This window comes from Equus przewalskii, chromosome 28, assembly GCF_037783145.1.
Source record: "Equus przewalskii isolate Varuska chromosome 28, EquPr2, whole genome shotgun sequence".
In the NCBI taxonomy this organism is placed as follows: domain Eukaryota; kingdom Metazoa; phylum Chordata; class Mammalia; order Perissodactyla; family Equidae; genus Equus; species Equus przewalskii.
The window spans coordinates 4,924,832-4,943,854 of record NC_091858.1 but is presented as its reverse complement, the minus strand read 5'-3'; the positions used below and the strand labels follow the sequence as shown (position 1 = coordinate 4,943,854).

At 34.7% G+C, this 19,023-nt stretch overlaps 1 protein-coding gene across 1 annotated transcript in view; it reads right to left on the bottom strand.

The window, feature by feature from the left end:
• The window catches only part of LOC103554298 (A disintegrin and metallopeptidase domain 3-like), a 98,034-nt gene that overhangs the window by 25,535 nt on the left and 53,476 nt on the right, over window positions 1–19,023 (bottom strand). The window contains exons 12-13 of the mRNA XM_070598807.1: window positions 14,832–15,018; window positions 1,366–1,464 (exon numbers count right to left, since the gene is read on the bottom strand). Of these exons, the coding sequence (XP_070454908.1) occupies window positions 1,366–1,464; window positions 14,832–15,018 (286 nt within the window). The remainder of the gene's footprint in view (window positions 1–1,365; window positions 1,465–14,831; window positions 15,019–19,023) is intronic.

Below are 19,023 nucleotides of genomic sequence, written 5' to 3'. Positions count from 1 at the left end.
TATTAGTCAGAAACGTTAATTATTTTATGTGTCAGCAAAACAGCTGGTTAAATATTGTCTTCCGTATCATTGCACTGGGACTTCTGTCTATCTAAAGTGAACGTGCAGAAGAAAAAATCTGGATTAAATCACTAAATTTCAGACAAGCATTGGTGGAAACTAGCCTAATTGAAAGTAGACAGAAGAAAATAGGAAGCCCTTTACACTTACGGCCAATTATGAAAGAGAGCTGAATGTAAGACACAGTGAGCCTTTAAATGACAGCAAAGCCAAATTGTATACTATAACACGTAATGAAATTAATGTAAACTAACATAGCACACTTAGCTGTCACCCTGAAGCTCTCCCCAAAAACTTGTACGGTGAATTTTCACTCCACCAAATACAGCAATTATCCCTGGTTTAAAGCACTATCCTTTGGGATGTAGGTAGCGGGCAATGGACTCTTTAGAAAAGCCTTATTGTTCAGTCCAACTGATTTGGAGACAAAGGCCAAGAGGAGAGCTCTAGTGAAGGGAAAAGCAACATCATTTATTGCTAAAAAGTAGAAATTCTAGGCTGGCCTCTACCTTCATGAGCCTTGAAAACAAATGGCCATTGGCTTTAATTACTAGCCCATAGAGTGAAAAAGAACACACATAGAACAAAGAAGAATAATGTTAGGAGAGGTCTCCTTGACAGAGAAAAAACAAATCTGTCGTCAAAATCTCTAACTAATCAGCTTTCATGTTTGTCATAGACTTTTGAAAATGACAAAAAAAGGTGACGTGCTACCATGAAGCAACCGCCAGAAGACAAATCTCACCCAGTCTCCACTCAGATGTGACTAGAAAGGAAAACTGAACGGAGAACTTCCCAGGAGAAATCCAGGATTCAATCCCCTCCCGGGGCCAGAAGTGCTTGCTTCAATATTAGTCATGCTACATACTGCTGCCTATTTAACATGGATCCCTTTTTTCTTATTTTCAAAATGAGGTTGTTTAAAATTATTACTGTCTATTTATTCAAACTTGCATGTCAAGTGTGTGTTGAGTGGCTTATGTATAATCTTCTCATAAGTCATTTGATCATGAAGAGCTCAGCTTAGGCACGACGAAGAGGAATTCATCACCCAAGTGATCTGACATTGGTATGGAACGCAATCACTGGATGTGCCTTAGTGGAGACTGAAACAATACAGAGATAGAGCTAAAAAGGAGGTTGAAAAAGACGCAAGGACATCCTCTGAATTCTGAAATCAACTCTGGAACCAGGTACATAAAGTAACGTAATTGAAAGATGTGTAAAACAAAAAGTAAAAAAAGTGAATGAAGAAGGACACAAAAAATTCATGAAAGAAAATAATGTAATAGTTTGAAAGCTTACTTCACAAGTTTTTTTATCACAGCATATTCCACTGCCACACTCTGCATTTCCAATCAGAGTACAATTTTCAGGATGACAGCATTTTTTATGACTGCATTCCTAAAAGCAAATATAATCATATTTTCAATCAAATAAATAATTGTATTTATTGTCAAAATATACTAAAGTATGTCTCTAAGTTAATTACATCACAATATGATTTTTACTACTGTGTTTATTCATTCAATTTTTTTGGAAGAAGATTAGCCCTGCGCTAATATCCGCTGCCAATCCTCCTCTTTTTACTGAGGAAGGATTGGCCCTGAGTTAACTTCTATGCCCATCTTTCACTACTTTATATGTGGGACCCCTGCCACAGCATGGCTTGATGAGCGGTGGATAGGTCCACACTTAGGATCCGAACTGGCGAGTCCCAGGCGTCTGAAGCAGACTGCGCGAACTTAACCACTATACCACCGGGCTGGCCTCACTACTGTATTTATTTTTAACATCACTTAATATATGTTCAGTATAGAAAAGCAATATAGCAATGAAATTATTCATGATTCATATTAAAGAAGTTGAACTCTTAAAAATGTACTGCAATTTCTTTGTGTTTGTAAACACGTGCTGCAAGTTTTTAGATTTTTTTCATTTATTATATGATAAGTAATTTTCCATCTTATCAAGTCTCCTCAAGATATCTTTTTGGGAATATATAACAATTTACAGATGTCACAAAATAGAGGTTTCTATAGTATAACAACATTTTATTATTGTAAATAATGTTTCAAAGAAAATGTTTTGGCATTATTTTTTAGCTATAAAATTTTATATTAAAGATTAATTCTACAAGTTATTAGGTCATAGTGTACAAAATATTAAGGGCTGTTTATAATACACTCATTTCCCTCCTTATATACAATTATCTATTCAATGCAAGAGTGGAGTTATGTTTCACAAGACTTATAGTAATATTTAAAAAATTAGTAAAGTGGATAAGCACAAATAACTGTGTCCATATCTTTTTCAATTTTATCTTTATTATTAATGTGTAAAACAGTTTACATATCTATACATTCTGGGTTATTTTATATTTCTAAGCCTATATTTCTGTTGCGGTATTCCTCTATTTCCTTTATTTGTAAGCATGTTTATATTAATGATAGGAACGCCTAGCCACTAAGATATGTTACTACATTTTACAGTTTATTGTGAAAACTCATTTTTGTTTTTGTGAGGTTCTTTTTTGGGGGCAATTTTTTGATGTTGTGATATTGTGAAATGGAAAACTTTTATGAAATCTGAAAACTATCATCATTTTTGTGTATTTGCTCTTTGAGTTTATGGATAAAACTTTTTTCCACCCTAACCTCAGTAAAAATGTGAATGTGTAGTGTGTGTGTAAAATGCTAGTGTCATATATATATATATTTATTTATTTTTATTTTACATCAAATGTTTTGACTATTATGTTAGCAGAGAAGCTGTAATAATGGATCTTTTTCCAAAAAGACTAGTTAAATTTATCAGTTGCATTTATAGAATAATAATCTGTTCCTGATTTTTTGTAATACCTGGATTATCTTGTAATATTCTATATAAAATTAGATACAATGTCTTCAATTATACTAACTGCACAGTTATTGTATTATTAAAGCATATCAAAACTTTATTACTATATAATACATTTTTATATTTACAGGAGTCAGATAATATTCTTTTTTTCAATTTTCATAATTCAATATTAAGAGGTGTGCTCTGCTTCAAAAAAATATTTTAGTAAAGAATTATCTAAAGTATTTAGTAAAGATAGAAGATTGAACACACACTAAATATTAATGTTGGAGAGAAAAAAGCAAAAATAAATAACACAAAAGGGAAATTTCCAAAGGCTGAAATCAAAGAGAGAGCCTAGAGTGGAGAGTATGATTTGACAAAACTCAATGTATAATGGAAATCTATCTAAATGCCAGGCTTAGAAATAGACTTTTAATGACTTGTGGTCTAGGTATAGAATCCCATCACTGGAGGGATGGAAGCCAGAATTTTGTAAAATAGGCAGCTGTGGTTTATCATTGAGAAATTATAGAAATCAAAAGGACATTCCTTTACTCCTAGTAGTCCAAATTTTATCAAATGTTCTTCAATATTATTCAATATCAAATTGAATATCAATATCAAATATCAATATCAAATGTTCTTCAATATCAAAATGTTCTCCAATATCTTATCATTTTTTTTCTCTTTGTTAATTTAATGATATAGGCTGAAAAATACTGAAATGTTTCTCTATTTCTGGAACAAACTCAAGAAGCATATATCTTTTCATATACTCATTGGGATTATTTAATAATTTTGATTTAGACATTTTGCAAGAATTTTCCAAAGTGTGAATCAATCATTCAAAGTACTTTTAAACTAGCTAAAGGAGGAATCAATAACTTTCATGATTTAATCCTATTTCTATATGCCTGCAAAGAACACTGGAAATTGAGATTTTAAAATATGTAAATAATCTATAATAACATTAAAAAATATGAAATACTTAGAATTAAATTTAAGTAATTAAAGGCATGTAAATAAATGGAACAATATACTATATTCATAGTTGGAAAATCACAAAATTATGAATATGTCAATTGTGCACAAATTCATCTATAGATTCAAAAACTCCCGAAATTCCAGCAAAGTGTTCTTTGGTGGGGGTAGAAATGGAAAAGTTGATTTTAAATTTTGCATAGGTATGCAAAGACTTAAAAAAGCCAAATCTATCTTGATAAAGAAGTACAAAAGATGAGGATATCTTTTACCTGATTTTATGAGCTAGGGTAAGGAGAGCTGGAATTGGTGCAAGGATAGATACACAGATCAACGGAACACAACTTAGTATGTGGTAAATTGTTTTTCAATAAAAGTATCAAGGTAATTCAAGGGGAAAAGGATAGTCTTTTCAACAAGTGGCATTAGAACAATAGACTATCTATATGGGGAAAATATACCCTGATCCTTAACCTATAAAAATTACTCAAAATGGATAACAGACATATACATAAAAGCTAAAAATCAGTAAACTTCTAGAATAACACTTATGAGAAAGCTTCATAATCTTGGGATAGATAGGATACAAGTAGCGTAATACATAAAAAAAATATGATAAGGTGGATTTCATCCAATTAAAAACTCTGACTCATTGAAAGACATCATTAAGAAAATACAGAGTCAAGCCACATACTGGGAGAAAAATCTGGCAAAGAGCTTGTATATCGTGTATATTAAGAATTGCTATAACTACACAATAAAAAGAAAAACAATCCCATAAAAGTGTACAAGATATTTGAACAGACACTTTAAAAAAGGGACATATGAATGTCCAATAATCACATGAAACACTGTCCAATATAATTAGTTATCAGGGAAAGACAAATTAAAACCACAAAGAGATACCAGTACACACTCAAATGACTAAAATGAAAAAGACTGACAATAACAACAATTAGTGAGGATAAGGAACAACTGTCACTCTCATACACAGTTGGTTGGAATGTAAAATATGACAATTATTTTGGAAAGCAGTTTGACATTTTGTTGTAAGTGTAATAATAAATTAACATATAACCCAGTAATTCTACTCCTAGATATTTAGCCAAGAGAAATGAAAACCTAAGTCCACACAAAGATTTGGACATGAATGTTCTTCGGAAGTATTTTTCATAATACTCCAAACCCAAAACAACCTAAATGCTCATTAATAGTTGCATGGATAAATACACTATGGTATATCCATACAAAAAGATACTACACTACAATAAATACCAGTGAACTACATATACATTCAAGCATATGAATGAATATCAAAAATATTATGTAAAGCAAAAATACCAGAATCAAAAAGAATCCATAAGCTATGATTCATTTATATGAAGTTCAATAGTGGGCAAAAATAATGAGTTGTGACAGACTTTAGAAGCTTAGATACTTATGGAATTGACTTGGAGGAGGTAGAGGAGAACTCTCTGTGGTACTATAAATGGTACTATGGTACTCCAAAAAACTCAGGAAGTCAGAAGGAAAACAAATATAAATAAATATAACGAAGACCACTTAGACACATTGTAAGTCCTTGTGTTGAAAACAAAAGACAAGGTCACAATGCCTATGTGGATACAAAGAGAGATGGGTCCTATGGCCAGGTATAGCAGGCAGAAGCAGACTTGGTCACTGAAGTCTTCAGTGACAATGAGGGCAAATGGTTGTTGAGGCTCTTGATGAGTTCCATCAGTGTGGAGGTGTGGTCTTGTAATACTAAAGAAAGTGTATCACGGTTATTGTTTACTCACCTACACTATCAAGAAAGTAAAACTACTTATATTCTGCTGGTGGCCACAACTATAGGTATAAAAATACTTGGTGATCAAGAGCAGTTAGTCACTCCAGAATTTACTGAGATACATTCTTATAATGCAAGAGAAAGGAAAAAAATTAGAGCTATACTTAAGCAAAAGCATGGTGAAATCATAAAACCTAGGCTCATCCAACTAGCATATTAGGGATCTACAGAAGTTTTGCTGGATTTCAAGGCTGGGAAGTCACTTGGTCACTTAAGAACCAACCTCATGCTCTAAGCACCACTGGTCAATAATCACTCTGGCTAATGAAATGGACATGGAGTAAGAGAATGTAAAGACCTACTGGGGCTGATTGCAGTAGGTCTTTACAGTCATAATAAAACAGTGGCCTACCCAAGATGAATTCCCATTTTCCAGTAAATACCCTTGGAATCCAGTGGAGCAAGCTTCCACTTCTCTTTGTTCCACTGTGACTCCATCCTGGATTCTTAATGAAGACTAAGAAGGCCCAGATGATGAAATAGTCACCCGATCAGATCCGTTTGTCCAAATGGTGCAATCAGGATATCAGAGACAACTGAACCTCCTCTGGTGTACCAGGAATAATCTCTGAAAAAAGTATCCAGGAACTGGGCAATGAAATCCCCAGAATGGACAAAGCCTCGGAAAAAGCTAAACAAAATTTCCTGCAAGACAAGGGCTATAAAAAGAAACAAACCAATAGTTCAAGTCTACATCATAAGGCCATGTAGATCTGGATGTTAAACCAGAGAAAATTTAATGAGGAAATTGATGGTCTGCCCTTTGGAAACATTCTCTCTCACTACTGGGCTAGAGAAGAGCCCTGGTACTTGAAGATTTGGGTTGTGGCCAGGGAATATTCCTGCCTTCCTTTGTACTTACTGTGGGCAAGCAACAGGAAGACAAGAGGGTCTTGATCCCCTATGTGACATGATGCCATTTGGATTGGCACCTTCTCTGTACACAGATTTTACCTCCTTCAAAAACAAACAAGACAAGGATGAATAGCTTCATTCATATGAATGAAAACCATATATACTGGTCAAGGTGTGTTGGAGAACTGATGATAATGAAGTGGCCAAGCCATTTCATCTCTCCTGGGCACTGCAGCACAATCCATTATGATACCGGAAATTTCCCAGGGATGAGTTTGAAAGAATATTCTTACTGGATTCAGAAATACTTTCAAATTAGAAAATGGAATCATATAAATTTCTGGTGGGCCCTCTGGGGCCAACACATACTCTAGTAGTTGTAGCCAATATTACTGAATATATGGTGGGAATAGATATTTTATGTGCTTTCAATATTTCTCTGGATCTAAAGAGATGTTCTCAATGGGGAAATGCTACAATTTGGACAATGATAGTGGGATGAGTATACAACTGGAATACCATGTAGCTCCCTTGACCTATCCATATCCTTATTGTGAAGCAGCACAAGATACTGGGCTAAGTGGGGAGAGAGAAAGTAATAGGGGCTTGTTGAGGAGAAAAGAGAGCTGGAAAGGAGGTCACTATCTTGATCAAGGAGACAACAGAGGGAGGGATATTCAAAGAAATCTAGCATCTTATAATAAATCTATTTGACCAGCAAAAAAGGCCAGTAGTGCGCAGTGCCTCACGGTGGCTTACAGCAAGTCAAATATGGCAGTGGCCCCAATGACAAGGGCAGTTTCAGATATTATCATAATCACAGACTGTAGGCATCTAGAGTGTGTTGGTGGACATTAGTAAGGTCTTTGTTTAGCATCCCACTACACCCAGAGGATCATAATCAGTTTGCATTTGCCTCATGTAGCTTGGGTTACAATAAATTTCCATGTGATTTGCTATCGCTGGATATTCTGAGAGCTTGAGAAAGTTGGAATTGGATAAGAACTGTATTATTACCACTATATTGGTGACATCATCTTAATTGGAAAAACTAGAGACAGTGCACAAATTGCCCAAGATGAAATGGTCCAATATCAAAGTGAAAAAGGCTGGAGAACTAATTCAAGATACAAGGGCCCACCACTCAAGTAAAGTCTTTAGCAAACATGTGGGTTGACACCCAGAAAACAATACTTTAACCTGTAAAATTAAAAAAGAGAAAGAAAAAGATAAACTGCTAATCTTAAAAACCTCTAGGAAAAATGGAAAAGAAATCCATGTGTTGGCCATGTTCAGATATCATACACAATTTATAATACACCTGGGTGTTTGAAGACTGTTGCAATCCACTTATAATCCAGACTGGACCCCAAAACAAGACCTAGTGTTTCCAGCACATGGGATCAAGGAAGACCGGCAAATGTGCCTGTTCTACCATCTACAGTCAAGTGACATGGAAAATCTGGGGCACATATCCCAGAGCAATGGACATGGCTAGTGCTTGCTAATACAGCTTGTAGGCCCTTACTCTCCTGTCAAGGGTACTGTTTGGCATTGACTGTAAGAGAAACTTTTTCCAGGTATCATATAGCAATTTCTTTCTGCACAGTGGATCTTAGTCATACTAGTCAAGGACTCTTAAATGGGCAATATTACACATCCAGTCAGACAATGGTGCCACTTTTAGAGCCAAGAATACTTAGCATTGGGCAACTGGCTGAGGTAGTCACTGAACATTACATGACCACATTGTGCACCAGCAGCAGGTGCCATTAAAAGATGAAATGTACTTATGAGAGAAGTTGAAAAAAGTAAGTGGAGAATCAAGGCTTATCTCTCAGTGCAGCACACACTTAAGACAGGCAGTATCATCTCTAAATGTGGCAATTCCCTGGAAGTAATTAGATTCAGAAGGAAATCCAGACTGACTCTAAAAGAACCAAACCACATTATTAAACCTCCTGTTTTTCTGTTATTTATTCCCCGTGTCTACCCCAACATGCCAGGCTACTGAGACTGAAAGGTAGCAGATAAGAACCAGGGAGTGGTAGACACAAACACGGTGCTTCTTTTACTGCCAGCTTTGCTTGCTGGATCAAGGTGATAATGGATAAAAATGATCACGGCTAAGAGGTCAAAACTCCCAAGGTGATCCTGCTGTGGTTCACATATCAATGGATGGGAGATGTTCTAAGATGGTACAAGATATACAAGAAATAAACTACTAAACTACTTAAGGATGAACCCAGCTGAATGGTTTGGTTTGCCCTGGTGAGGATGGGAAAAGAGCATCTTACTGTAGATGCTGGTCATACTGACCTCATGACTATGGAACAAGAGCAACAACTCTGGCAGATGGAGAAGGAACATCTTAGATAGACTCTGGCAGGCCAAGGGTGAGAAGAGGGACAATTGAACTCTTGGCTCCCACAAGACACTTGGCCTGGCCCTGTCAATTCAGAATGCTTTGGTGATCTTGCCCCAGACTATCACCGCTGCCTTAACCTAAGGACTGGAAACCCATTCTATAAGGAAACCTTAACCCGAGACTTGTTGACTTTAGAGGCAGACAGCTGCTGCCAAAGATAAACTTTTCAACACTGATGTGGTTCCCATTAGTCACATTTTATTGGATCAGGAGTTCTGCACTTCCTACCGAAGGAAAAACAAAACTCTTCTGTATGCTTTCCTCAGGTCCATAGCTACTACTCTGATTGCTGGATGTATCATCTCATGACCCTCTTGATGAAAACCATGAGCTGTTCCTTTGAACACTTCATAATATAGATTTCCTTCTACAGGTCCCTTCTGGCACTTAGGTTTCCCTCACTTTAATAATCTCCACTTTCTGTCTCCTAAGAATTGGCAAGAATCGATCTCATGTCAGGAAAATATTGCTGCTGAGATTGCTACAAATGTCTTGGCAGAAATGATTTCACCCAAAGTAGGCCAATGTATTAAATCTAGGTTTGCTATGATAGCCAAATTGTTGTTCTTTCACCAAAACTGCAGTCTGTTTGGCTGGAAATATTTAAATCCATTCAAGGAGTTTGTCCATAAAAGGGACACTGAATTGGCTCAGTCTTGTATTCATTTACTATTTCTGCTGTAGAAAATTACCATAAGCTGAGTGGCTTAAAACTACACACAGGCATTCTTTTACAGTTCTGCAGGTCAAAAGTCCATAAGGGGTCTTACTGGACTAAAATCAAGATGCCGTGGGTTCTACATTCCTTCTAGAAGCTCTAGAGAAAAGTCTATTTTGCTGCTTTTTCCAGCTTCTAAAGACCACCTGCATTCCTTGGCTCATGGACACTTTCTCCATCTTCAAAACCAGAGTCTAGCATCTTCAAATATCATTGTCACATATCCTCTGACTCTGACCTGCTTGCATGCCCCTAATAAGGACCCTTGTGATTACATTGGGCCCACCTGGATAATATAGGATATCTCCCCTGCTCAAGATCCTTAACTTGATCTTATCTTCAAAATCGCTTTTGCCATGTAAGGTAAGATATTTGCAAGTTATGGGGATTAGAACATGGGAAACTTTGAGGGTTATTCTACCACATTTCACTATCTGGTCCCCAAAGATTCATGTGCATCTCGCAGGCAATATACCTCCATTTTATCCTAACTCAAATTTATCTAAAGATTCAGTGAAACATCTTTTGATCTTTTTGTTGGCAGAAACTGAAAAGACGAACCAGAAATTCATAGCAGAGGGCCAAGAATATTCAAGACAATCATGAATTAGAAAAACAATGATGGGGAATATGTAATATCATATTCCATGAATTAATAAAAATCTACAGTGATTAAGATAGTGTAATGTTGGCACAAGAGTAGGAAAACAAATGTTCACTTGATCTATACTAAAATTATGATTCAGAGCAGTGAAGGAAGTATCGTCCTTAAGTAAATTGTGATTGTTCAATTTGATATCTATATAATATATATAACAATAAATTACAGCTGGATTGCATATGTAAATATAAATTGTAGAAAAATTCCAACCACCGTTAGAGGAAACGTGAACATTTTTGTGAAGTATAGAGCAATACACATAAAGTGGCATGTGTCATCTATTGCTGCAGAACAAATACTTAATGGCTTCAAACAACAATAGTCATTTATTATTTTATGATTTCTTTGGGTAAACATTCAGGTATACGGCTTAGAGGAGTAATTGTGGTTTTGGGTCTCCCACAGATTCTAATTCTAAAAAAGAACTTAGATACAGATCTTTCCTTTTTCACAAAAATCAACTCAAAATGAATCAGAGACGTAGGAGTTAGAGAAAAAGGAAGGAGAGCTGAATATGTGAACTGAAGGGGATTTTTTAGGGTGGTAAAACTATTCTGCATGATACTGTAATGGTCAATGCATGTCATTAGGAATTTATCAAAATCTGTAGAATTGTATAACACAAAGAGTGAACCTTAATGTAAACTACTGAATTGAATTATAATGTATCAATAGTGGCTCATTAATTGTATAAATGTACCACACAAATACAAGATGTTAATAATAGGAACATTGTGTGCTGGAGTTGAGGTAGAGAGTGGGGCAGGTAAACAGAACTTGCTGCATTATCTGCTCAATTTTTCTGAAATCCTAGTACCACACTAAAAAAATGTCATTATTTTTAGGATTTTGTAGCCCAGAAATATATTCTACAAATATGTATGTTGTATGTTTAAGCTTATTAAATATTTTAACTAATCTGGCTATTAGTCTGGTCTTTTATGCCTTTCAAATATTTTTGTTCTTTTGCTAGTCTTTGTGGATTTGATAAATTTTTTCTAGGTTTTCACACACATAGATAAACACTGGGTATTGCTAATACTTTTTATACAGTTCTGGGAAGTTGACCAAATCCATTTCAATTTTATCAGGTAAGGCTTAGAGCACAGTTTGCTGTTCTGGACTTCCACAAGGATGTGTCATCTCTAGATTATACCAATTCTTGTAAAATACTATTGAGTGTGTAGATATCCTGTCACAATTATAACATTTTTATAATGACCTGCACTGAGAAACTTGTTTGCTTTGCACTGCATGCCATTTAAGTATAACTGGATGAAAACAGACTACCATCCAAATAACCTTCTTGATCCACTACTATACTGAGTTACAAACAAAAGCAGCTAAGTTTCTATGGCAGTAGGTGGAGCTCAGCAAGAAGAAGCATTGAAAGTAGTTCAGGATAAAAGGAGTGAGGGTGAAAAGAAGGTCCTGCCATTGGGCACTGTATCTGATTAGGACTCCATGCAACTGCAGGCATCTCTGACCACCTTCACAGCTGATTTCATCCATTGGCCCTGAATTTCCCTTGAGGTTCACTGGTTCCTGGAATTTGAAATCAAAGCACTTTATCCCATAGTTAAGTGAAAAAAAGGTTTGATTCCAATATTCCCATTCTGTTAAAAGTCCTTTATAAAATCCAATTCAAACGGGTGGGTAAACCCCCAAAAGTTCCACTATAAGAGATTGGCCTCTGACGCTTGTAAACTCCACAAATAGGAGGCTTTCCACTCATAAGAAACAAAAGTAGCCCACCTACTGCTGCAACTAAACTACTAGATCTCTGGGGGTCCTCTTCAAAGACTTGTCTCCACCAAAAGAACTTAGTTTAGTGGAGAAACAGCATACCTCTGAGCCTTCTACTATATTGATGATAAATTGCTGACAATTCACAGGAGTGAATGCTGATTAAATGACAGGAAAATGTGGGTAAGACATGAAAAGACTATTCAAGCATAAGAAAACCCAAAGTAAGTAAGATATCCTCAATTCAAAGTTATATTCACTTAAATACCTCATAACATGGCACATTCACTTCTTGGTATACAGCCTGAGAACTGCAGGCACATGTGCAGCAGGAGACATGTGCAAGAAAAGTCATAATTGCAAGTGTCTTAATAGTCAAAAATTGAAAATAACAAATTTTCATTGATGCATAATAAACTATTGTATTCATAAAATTAACACTAAAAGCAATCAAAACAATTGGACTATAGCTACACTCAAAAATTGATGAACTTTTGAAGTACAATATTGGGTGAAAGACCAAGTCACCAAGTGATATAAACCACAGGATTGAAAATTATATAAAAGCATAAAACAGTCAACCAAACTATATTGTATAAGGAGTAAAAATAGGAAGGAAAAACTATGATGAAGAGTAAAACACAGAAATGATTACACTAAGTTCTAAGCAATGGTTGGAAGGAAGGGGCATGTGATTGCAAAGGCACACACAGAGAACTTCTTTGTCAGAAGTAAGGTTTGTTTTGACCTGAGTGCAAATTATTCAGGTGCTTGTTAAGTGTATACTCATTGCACTCTTCATCAACAATTCATGTTTATATTTCATGCATATTATATATCATAATTAAAAAATGAGAATGACATAAATATTTATTGTTAAACAAAAGTGGGCAGAGAACTGTCCTATCAAGAGAATTGCCCTAAAGCATATTTTAAGAAATAGAATATAATTCAAATGGAAATTATTTCAGAAGGAAACGTTGACATGTCAAAATAAAAAATGCTAATAAATAAAAGGAACGGTAGATAAAATAAAGCCACTACTTTCTGAATAAAGTCTTCAGAGTACTTTCTAATGTAAAGAGTAAAGATGACTGAAATGAAATATTTACAAAAATGTTATGTAAGCTAAGTGAGTTGTAAACCATGCTATTTTGGGGGAAGGTGGCTCAGATATGGTTAAACCTTTAAAAAGTATGGTAAAAATTCAAGGATAATCAGTAAAGGGAAATAAAAAGTACATATCCACTAAATCACTGAAAGAAATAGTGGAAGAAAGGAAAACAAAACACACAGATCAAAAGAAATGAGCAAAAGTTCAATTAAAAAAGAAATGTGGCAAAATACACATAAAAATTATAAATTTTGAGACAAATAAAATTTTAAAAGTATGCAGTCTAGAGGAGCATAAGGAGTTATAACAAATAAATGTAACAAGGTATCCTGGTGGAGATCCTGGAACAGAAAAAGGCTACTGGGTAAAAATAAAGGAAATCTGAATGAACTATGTGTTTTAGCTAATTAAAACAATATGCAAAAATTTAATCACAATAACGTTTAAGGGAATAATCTTGTAAATCAAAAACAAATTAAATAAGAAATTAAAACCCAATGTAGATATCGAACTTAATAGTACAGAAAAACTAAGTGTGAATAGAGAAATATCAGGGAAATACTAATTAAAGCAAGCTAGTGTGTGTGTAGATATAGAAAGAGATATATAGATATGACCGGCAAAATAGACTTTAAAACAGAAAGCAACATTAGAGATAAAGAGATTCAGTATTTGAAGGTAAAAGAAAATTTCTAGGAAGATATAACTATTGTAAATAAATTTGCGTCATATAAAACAGCTTCAAAATATATAAAGCATGAAGTGAGTAAATTATAGTGAGAATTAGGCAAATCCAACTGTATAGTTGGAAATATCAATACTATTTTTCAAGTACTGAGAGGCCAGGCAATCAAAATCAGTAAAAATACAGATTTGAGTCACTCACTTAAAAGTTATGATGTAATCACGTTATGCAGACTTTTGTTCCTAACAATTAAAGAGCTTTCAATTTCCCAAGTAAATAAGGAACATTCCAAAAAATCATCACACATAAGCATATGAAGGCAGTCACAACAAAATTCAATGATTAGTTGTCTTACCAAGAACAACTGAAAAAAAAAAGATATGTGCAGAAAGCTAAATATAGCAATTACAAAGGAAGGATTATGACTAATTGAATTTTGTGAAAGCAAGTTAAAATAAATGAAGCTACCCTGGATGCAAGGACTAAAACTAAAAGGTGAGGCAGTAAACAACAACATACATTTAATAACTTAGTGAACAGACGCAGTCACCTTGGAGGAATTCAGGAGATGATTTAGGTGATGATTATACTACTAATGGTACTGATGTTTATGATAAAGAAAGGTGGTTATTACTTTTAACAGTTACACAATGAAGAAAATCTATTTCTTTAATCCATGCTACACTTACCCCATAGTTACTCTTCAAATGCTTCAAATCCAGGATGAGTCAGTTATCACATGCCCCCATCTCCCTATCTTAGAAGTCTGATAAAATAGTGCAGCATTTGCAAAAAACGTCCTCCCCTTTTATACCACACCCATATTTATAAGACTACATGAGAAACACAAAAGCAAGACTTTAAATAAGCTATCAATTTTTGTTACTAACCTCTACACTTCCACAATCACATTCCTCGAATTGTTCCAAAACCTGATTGCCACAAGTTGAAGATTTTTCTTGGTAAACCACTTTTGAAACTGTTTGATTCTGAAGACATTCAAATTGAGGCTGTGAAACCACATGTTTAAATTCATTCACGCTGCAACTGCTAAAAAACTTTACACCATGGGAGCGTCTAAAATGAAATCATAATCCTCAGATGAATGGAATACAATCAGTACCAAAGTAACACTCTTCAGTAAAGTGCTGTGAATTCTGTACTATTATTCACTTATAGAAGAGCCAAGAAGGAAGGGTGAGTGCTTCTATTTTTAATACAAGTTGCAGATAAAAGCAATAAGTTCATTTCTATCGTAGTTTGATATAAAAGACATCTAGCATGTAGAGGAAGTTGAGATGACATGAGTTAGAATATATTAAAACACAACAGTGCTTGGCACACAAAAAGCTCTAAGTCAGTCTTATTATTTTAATTATTGTCAACATCATAATTATAATCATTATAACAAGAAGCACTAATTATTTATATGAAAATAAAACATACTAAAAATTTGTGTGAAAAACTGAAGGAATAAAAGAAGATAGATTATGTTAATAAAAAATCAGGGTTATTTGTTCTTTGGTAACAAAATTAATCAATTGAAATATCTCAATGTTAAGTATATAAAATGTATAAGCCGTAGATTCTTTTTACTTTTTTGACTTTTTAAAATATTTCTATACTTCTAAGCATACTGTTTAAGGGGTTTTTATTTAATTTTATAACAGTCTCAAATTTAGAGAAATAATACAAACATAGTCCAAAAAATAAATTTTGTTTGCTGAAACCGTTAAGAGTAAAATGCGAACATGATATCCAAATTGGAAAGGAAGAAGTGAAATTGTCACTATTTACAGATGATATGATTTTATATATAGAATACCCTAAAGAATCCACCAAAAAACTTTTACAAATAATAAATGAATAAAGTTGAAGGACACAAAATCAACATACAAAAATCAGTTTCACTTCTATACACTAACAACGTAGTAGCAGAAAGAGAAATTAAGAATAAAATCCCATTTACAATTACAAGAAAAATAATAAACTACCTAGGAATAAATTTAACCAAAGAGGTAAAGACTTGTACACTGAAATCTATAAAACATTGTTGAATGAAATTGAAGAAGACATAAAGAGATGGAAAGACATTCAGTGCACTTGGATTGGAAGAACTAACGTAGTCGAAATGTCCGTACTCCCTAAAGCAATCTACAGATTCAATGCATTATTTATCAAAGTTCCAATGACATTTTTCACAGAAAGAGAACAAAGAATCCTAACGTTTTCATCGAATAACAGAAGGACGCGAATAGCCAAAGGAATCCTGAGAAAAAAGAACAAAGCAGGAGGTATCTCATTCCCTTATTTCAAAATATAATACAAAGCTCTAGTAATCAAAACAACATGGTACTACCAAAAAAACAGAAACATAGGTGAATGTAACAGAATTGAGAGGCCAGAAATAAACCCATACATCTATGGACAGCTAATTGTCGACAAAGGAGCCAAGAGCATACAATGGAGAAAGGAAAGTCTCTTCAATAAACGGTGTTGGGAAAACTGGACAGTCACATGCAAAAGAATTAAAGTAGATGATTATCTTACACCATACGTGAAAATTAACTAAAAATGGATTAAAGATTTGAATGTAGGACCTGAAACCATAAAACTTCTAGAAGAGAATATAGGCAGCATTCTCTTTGACATCTATCTTAGCAGTATCTTTTCAAATAGTAGGTCTCACAGGAAACAGGAACAAAAGAAAAAACAAACAAATGGGACTGCATCAAACTAAAAAGCTTCTGCACAGCAAAGGAAACCATCAACAAAATGAAAAGACAACCTAACAATTGGGAGAAGATATTTGCAAACCACATATCTGATGAGGAGTTAATATCCAAAATATATAAGGAATTCATCCATCTCAACAACAAAAAACCAAACGACTCAATTAAAAAATGGGCAAAAGATCTGAACAGAGATTTTTCCAAAGAAGATGTACAGATGGCCAACAGGCACATGAAAAAATGTTCAACACCACTAATTATTAGGGAAATGCAAATCAAAACTACAATGAGATATCACCTCATGCCTGTCAGAATTAACAAAACAAGAAATAACAAATGTTGGAGAGGGTGTGGAGAAAAGGGAACTCTCATACACTGCTAATGGGAAAGCAAACTGCCGCAGCCACTGTGGAAAACGGAATGGAGATTCCTCAAAAAATTAAGAATAGAGCTACCATATGATCCAGGAATTCTACTAGTAGGTATATGTCTAATGAACATGAAAACAAACGTGTAAAGATATTTGCTGCCCTATGTTCACTGCGGCATTATTCACAATAGCCAAGACTTGGAATCAATCTAAGTGCCCAGTGAGGAATGAATGGATAAAGAAGATGTGGTATATATACACAATGGTATACTACTCAGTTATAAAAAAAGATGAGATCTTGCTATTTGTGACAACATGGATGGACCTTGAGGGTATTACTCTAAGTGAAGTAAGTCAGACAGAGAAAGTCAAATACCATATGATCTCACTCTTAAATAGAAGCTAAAAACGATAACAACAACAAACAAACACATAGATACAGAGATTAGATTGGTGGTTATCAGAGGGGAAGGAGGGGAGAGAAGGGTGATTAGGCACATGTGTGTGGTGATGGGTGGTAATTAGTCTTTGGGTGGTGAACATGATGTAATCTACACAGAAATCAAAATATAATGCTGTACCACTGAAATGTATATAATGTTATAAACCAATGTCACCTCAATAAAAAAAATATTTGGAGAAAGGTACTTTGGTTGTATGTAAATATCCCTTTCATAATTACATTTTCAATTCATTCATTCATGCATTTATATGAATATGGAATCATATTTTCCTATTGTACTAAATGGATTATAATCCATTATTATAACTATTATTTACGACACTCAAATTGTCCCAGATTTGGCTATTGGGAGCTCTTCAGGTTTTGGTTTTCCTTCGACAAATCTCCATAATTCTTTGAACACTTCCTTATTTTCTGACACATGATGTTCCAGGCTCGCTTGTATTTTCTCTGTGTTGGCAGTGGAATAAATCATTTCTCCAAGGTGCTCCCGTTCCTTTTAGTGGAGAATAGTATTTTAAAAACACAATCTGGGTGACACATGTGCTCATTGTTACTGGACTTTTTAAGGTCAGAGACCAAGGCCATACCAGCATCTTAAGAAATGTTCGCAGTCCCTTGGCTCTCACCTACAATTTACAATATCCCCACCAAATCTGCCTCCTGTAATGTATGAGCTTACTGATATTTCAGTCTCAGGGGATCACTTTTTGGGATGTAGATTAGTCAATGATGTCTGAGTTCCCAGGTCTGTATGTTTTGTAGAGGTTCCACTGTGTTCCTTGTTCATTCTCCTACACAGCTACTTTCTTCACGCAGGTCTTATTTTGTCAGTGGATTGGCCCCACCTGCTAGTATCCTTGGTGCATTCCAGTTTGGGAAACGTGTGGAATATGTCTTTGCTTTATGTTTGCTTTCATCGTTTTACTCTCTGTTTTGTGAGAGAATTGGGGGAGGCTAAAATACCATGCTGATACTTTTACCATCTGACTTCCAGCCTCTCCCTTATTCTTAAAACACATTCCTCCCGAGGTAAGACTCCATCCTATCTTGGTTCTTGTCCTAAAATTTTCTTCCTTACTGTTCCTTTTTACTCCATATCACTTTTTCCTCAATAACTCAGCCTGTAAATATGGGAAGTAGACAAAGCTACATCTTAAGGCACCTCTTTTCACCTTCTTTCTAAATGATCTGTTCATGGTTTTAATTCCCATCAATATGCTGATGGCTCATACATTTTACATCCCTTGTCCTTTGAGATCCGGAATTATACATCTGTGCACTTAACTCTAATGGAAGATTTAGGACCCAAAATTTAATACATATAAACTCCCCTCAAGATTTCCCCCCATTTTCCACCTTTCCTAAAATATTTGCCTTTTTAATATCTGTTAATATGTCGTGATATCCAAAAATCTACAGATAAGTCTTGACATCTCCCTTTCTCTCCATCTATGAAACTGCTATAGATTATTATGAGAATCATCATTTCTTAAATATTACTGTATTCTTGTCCC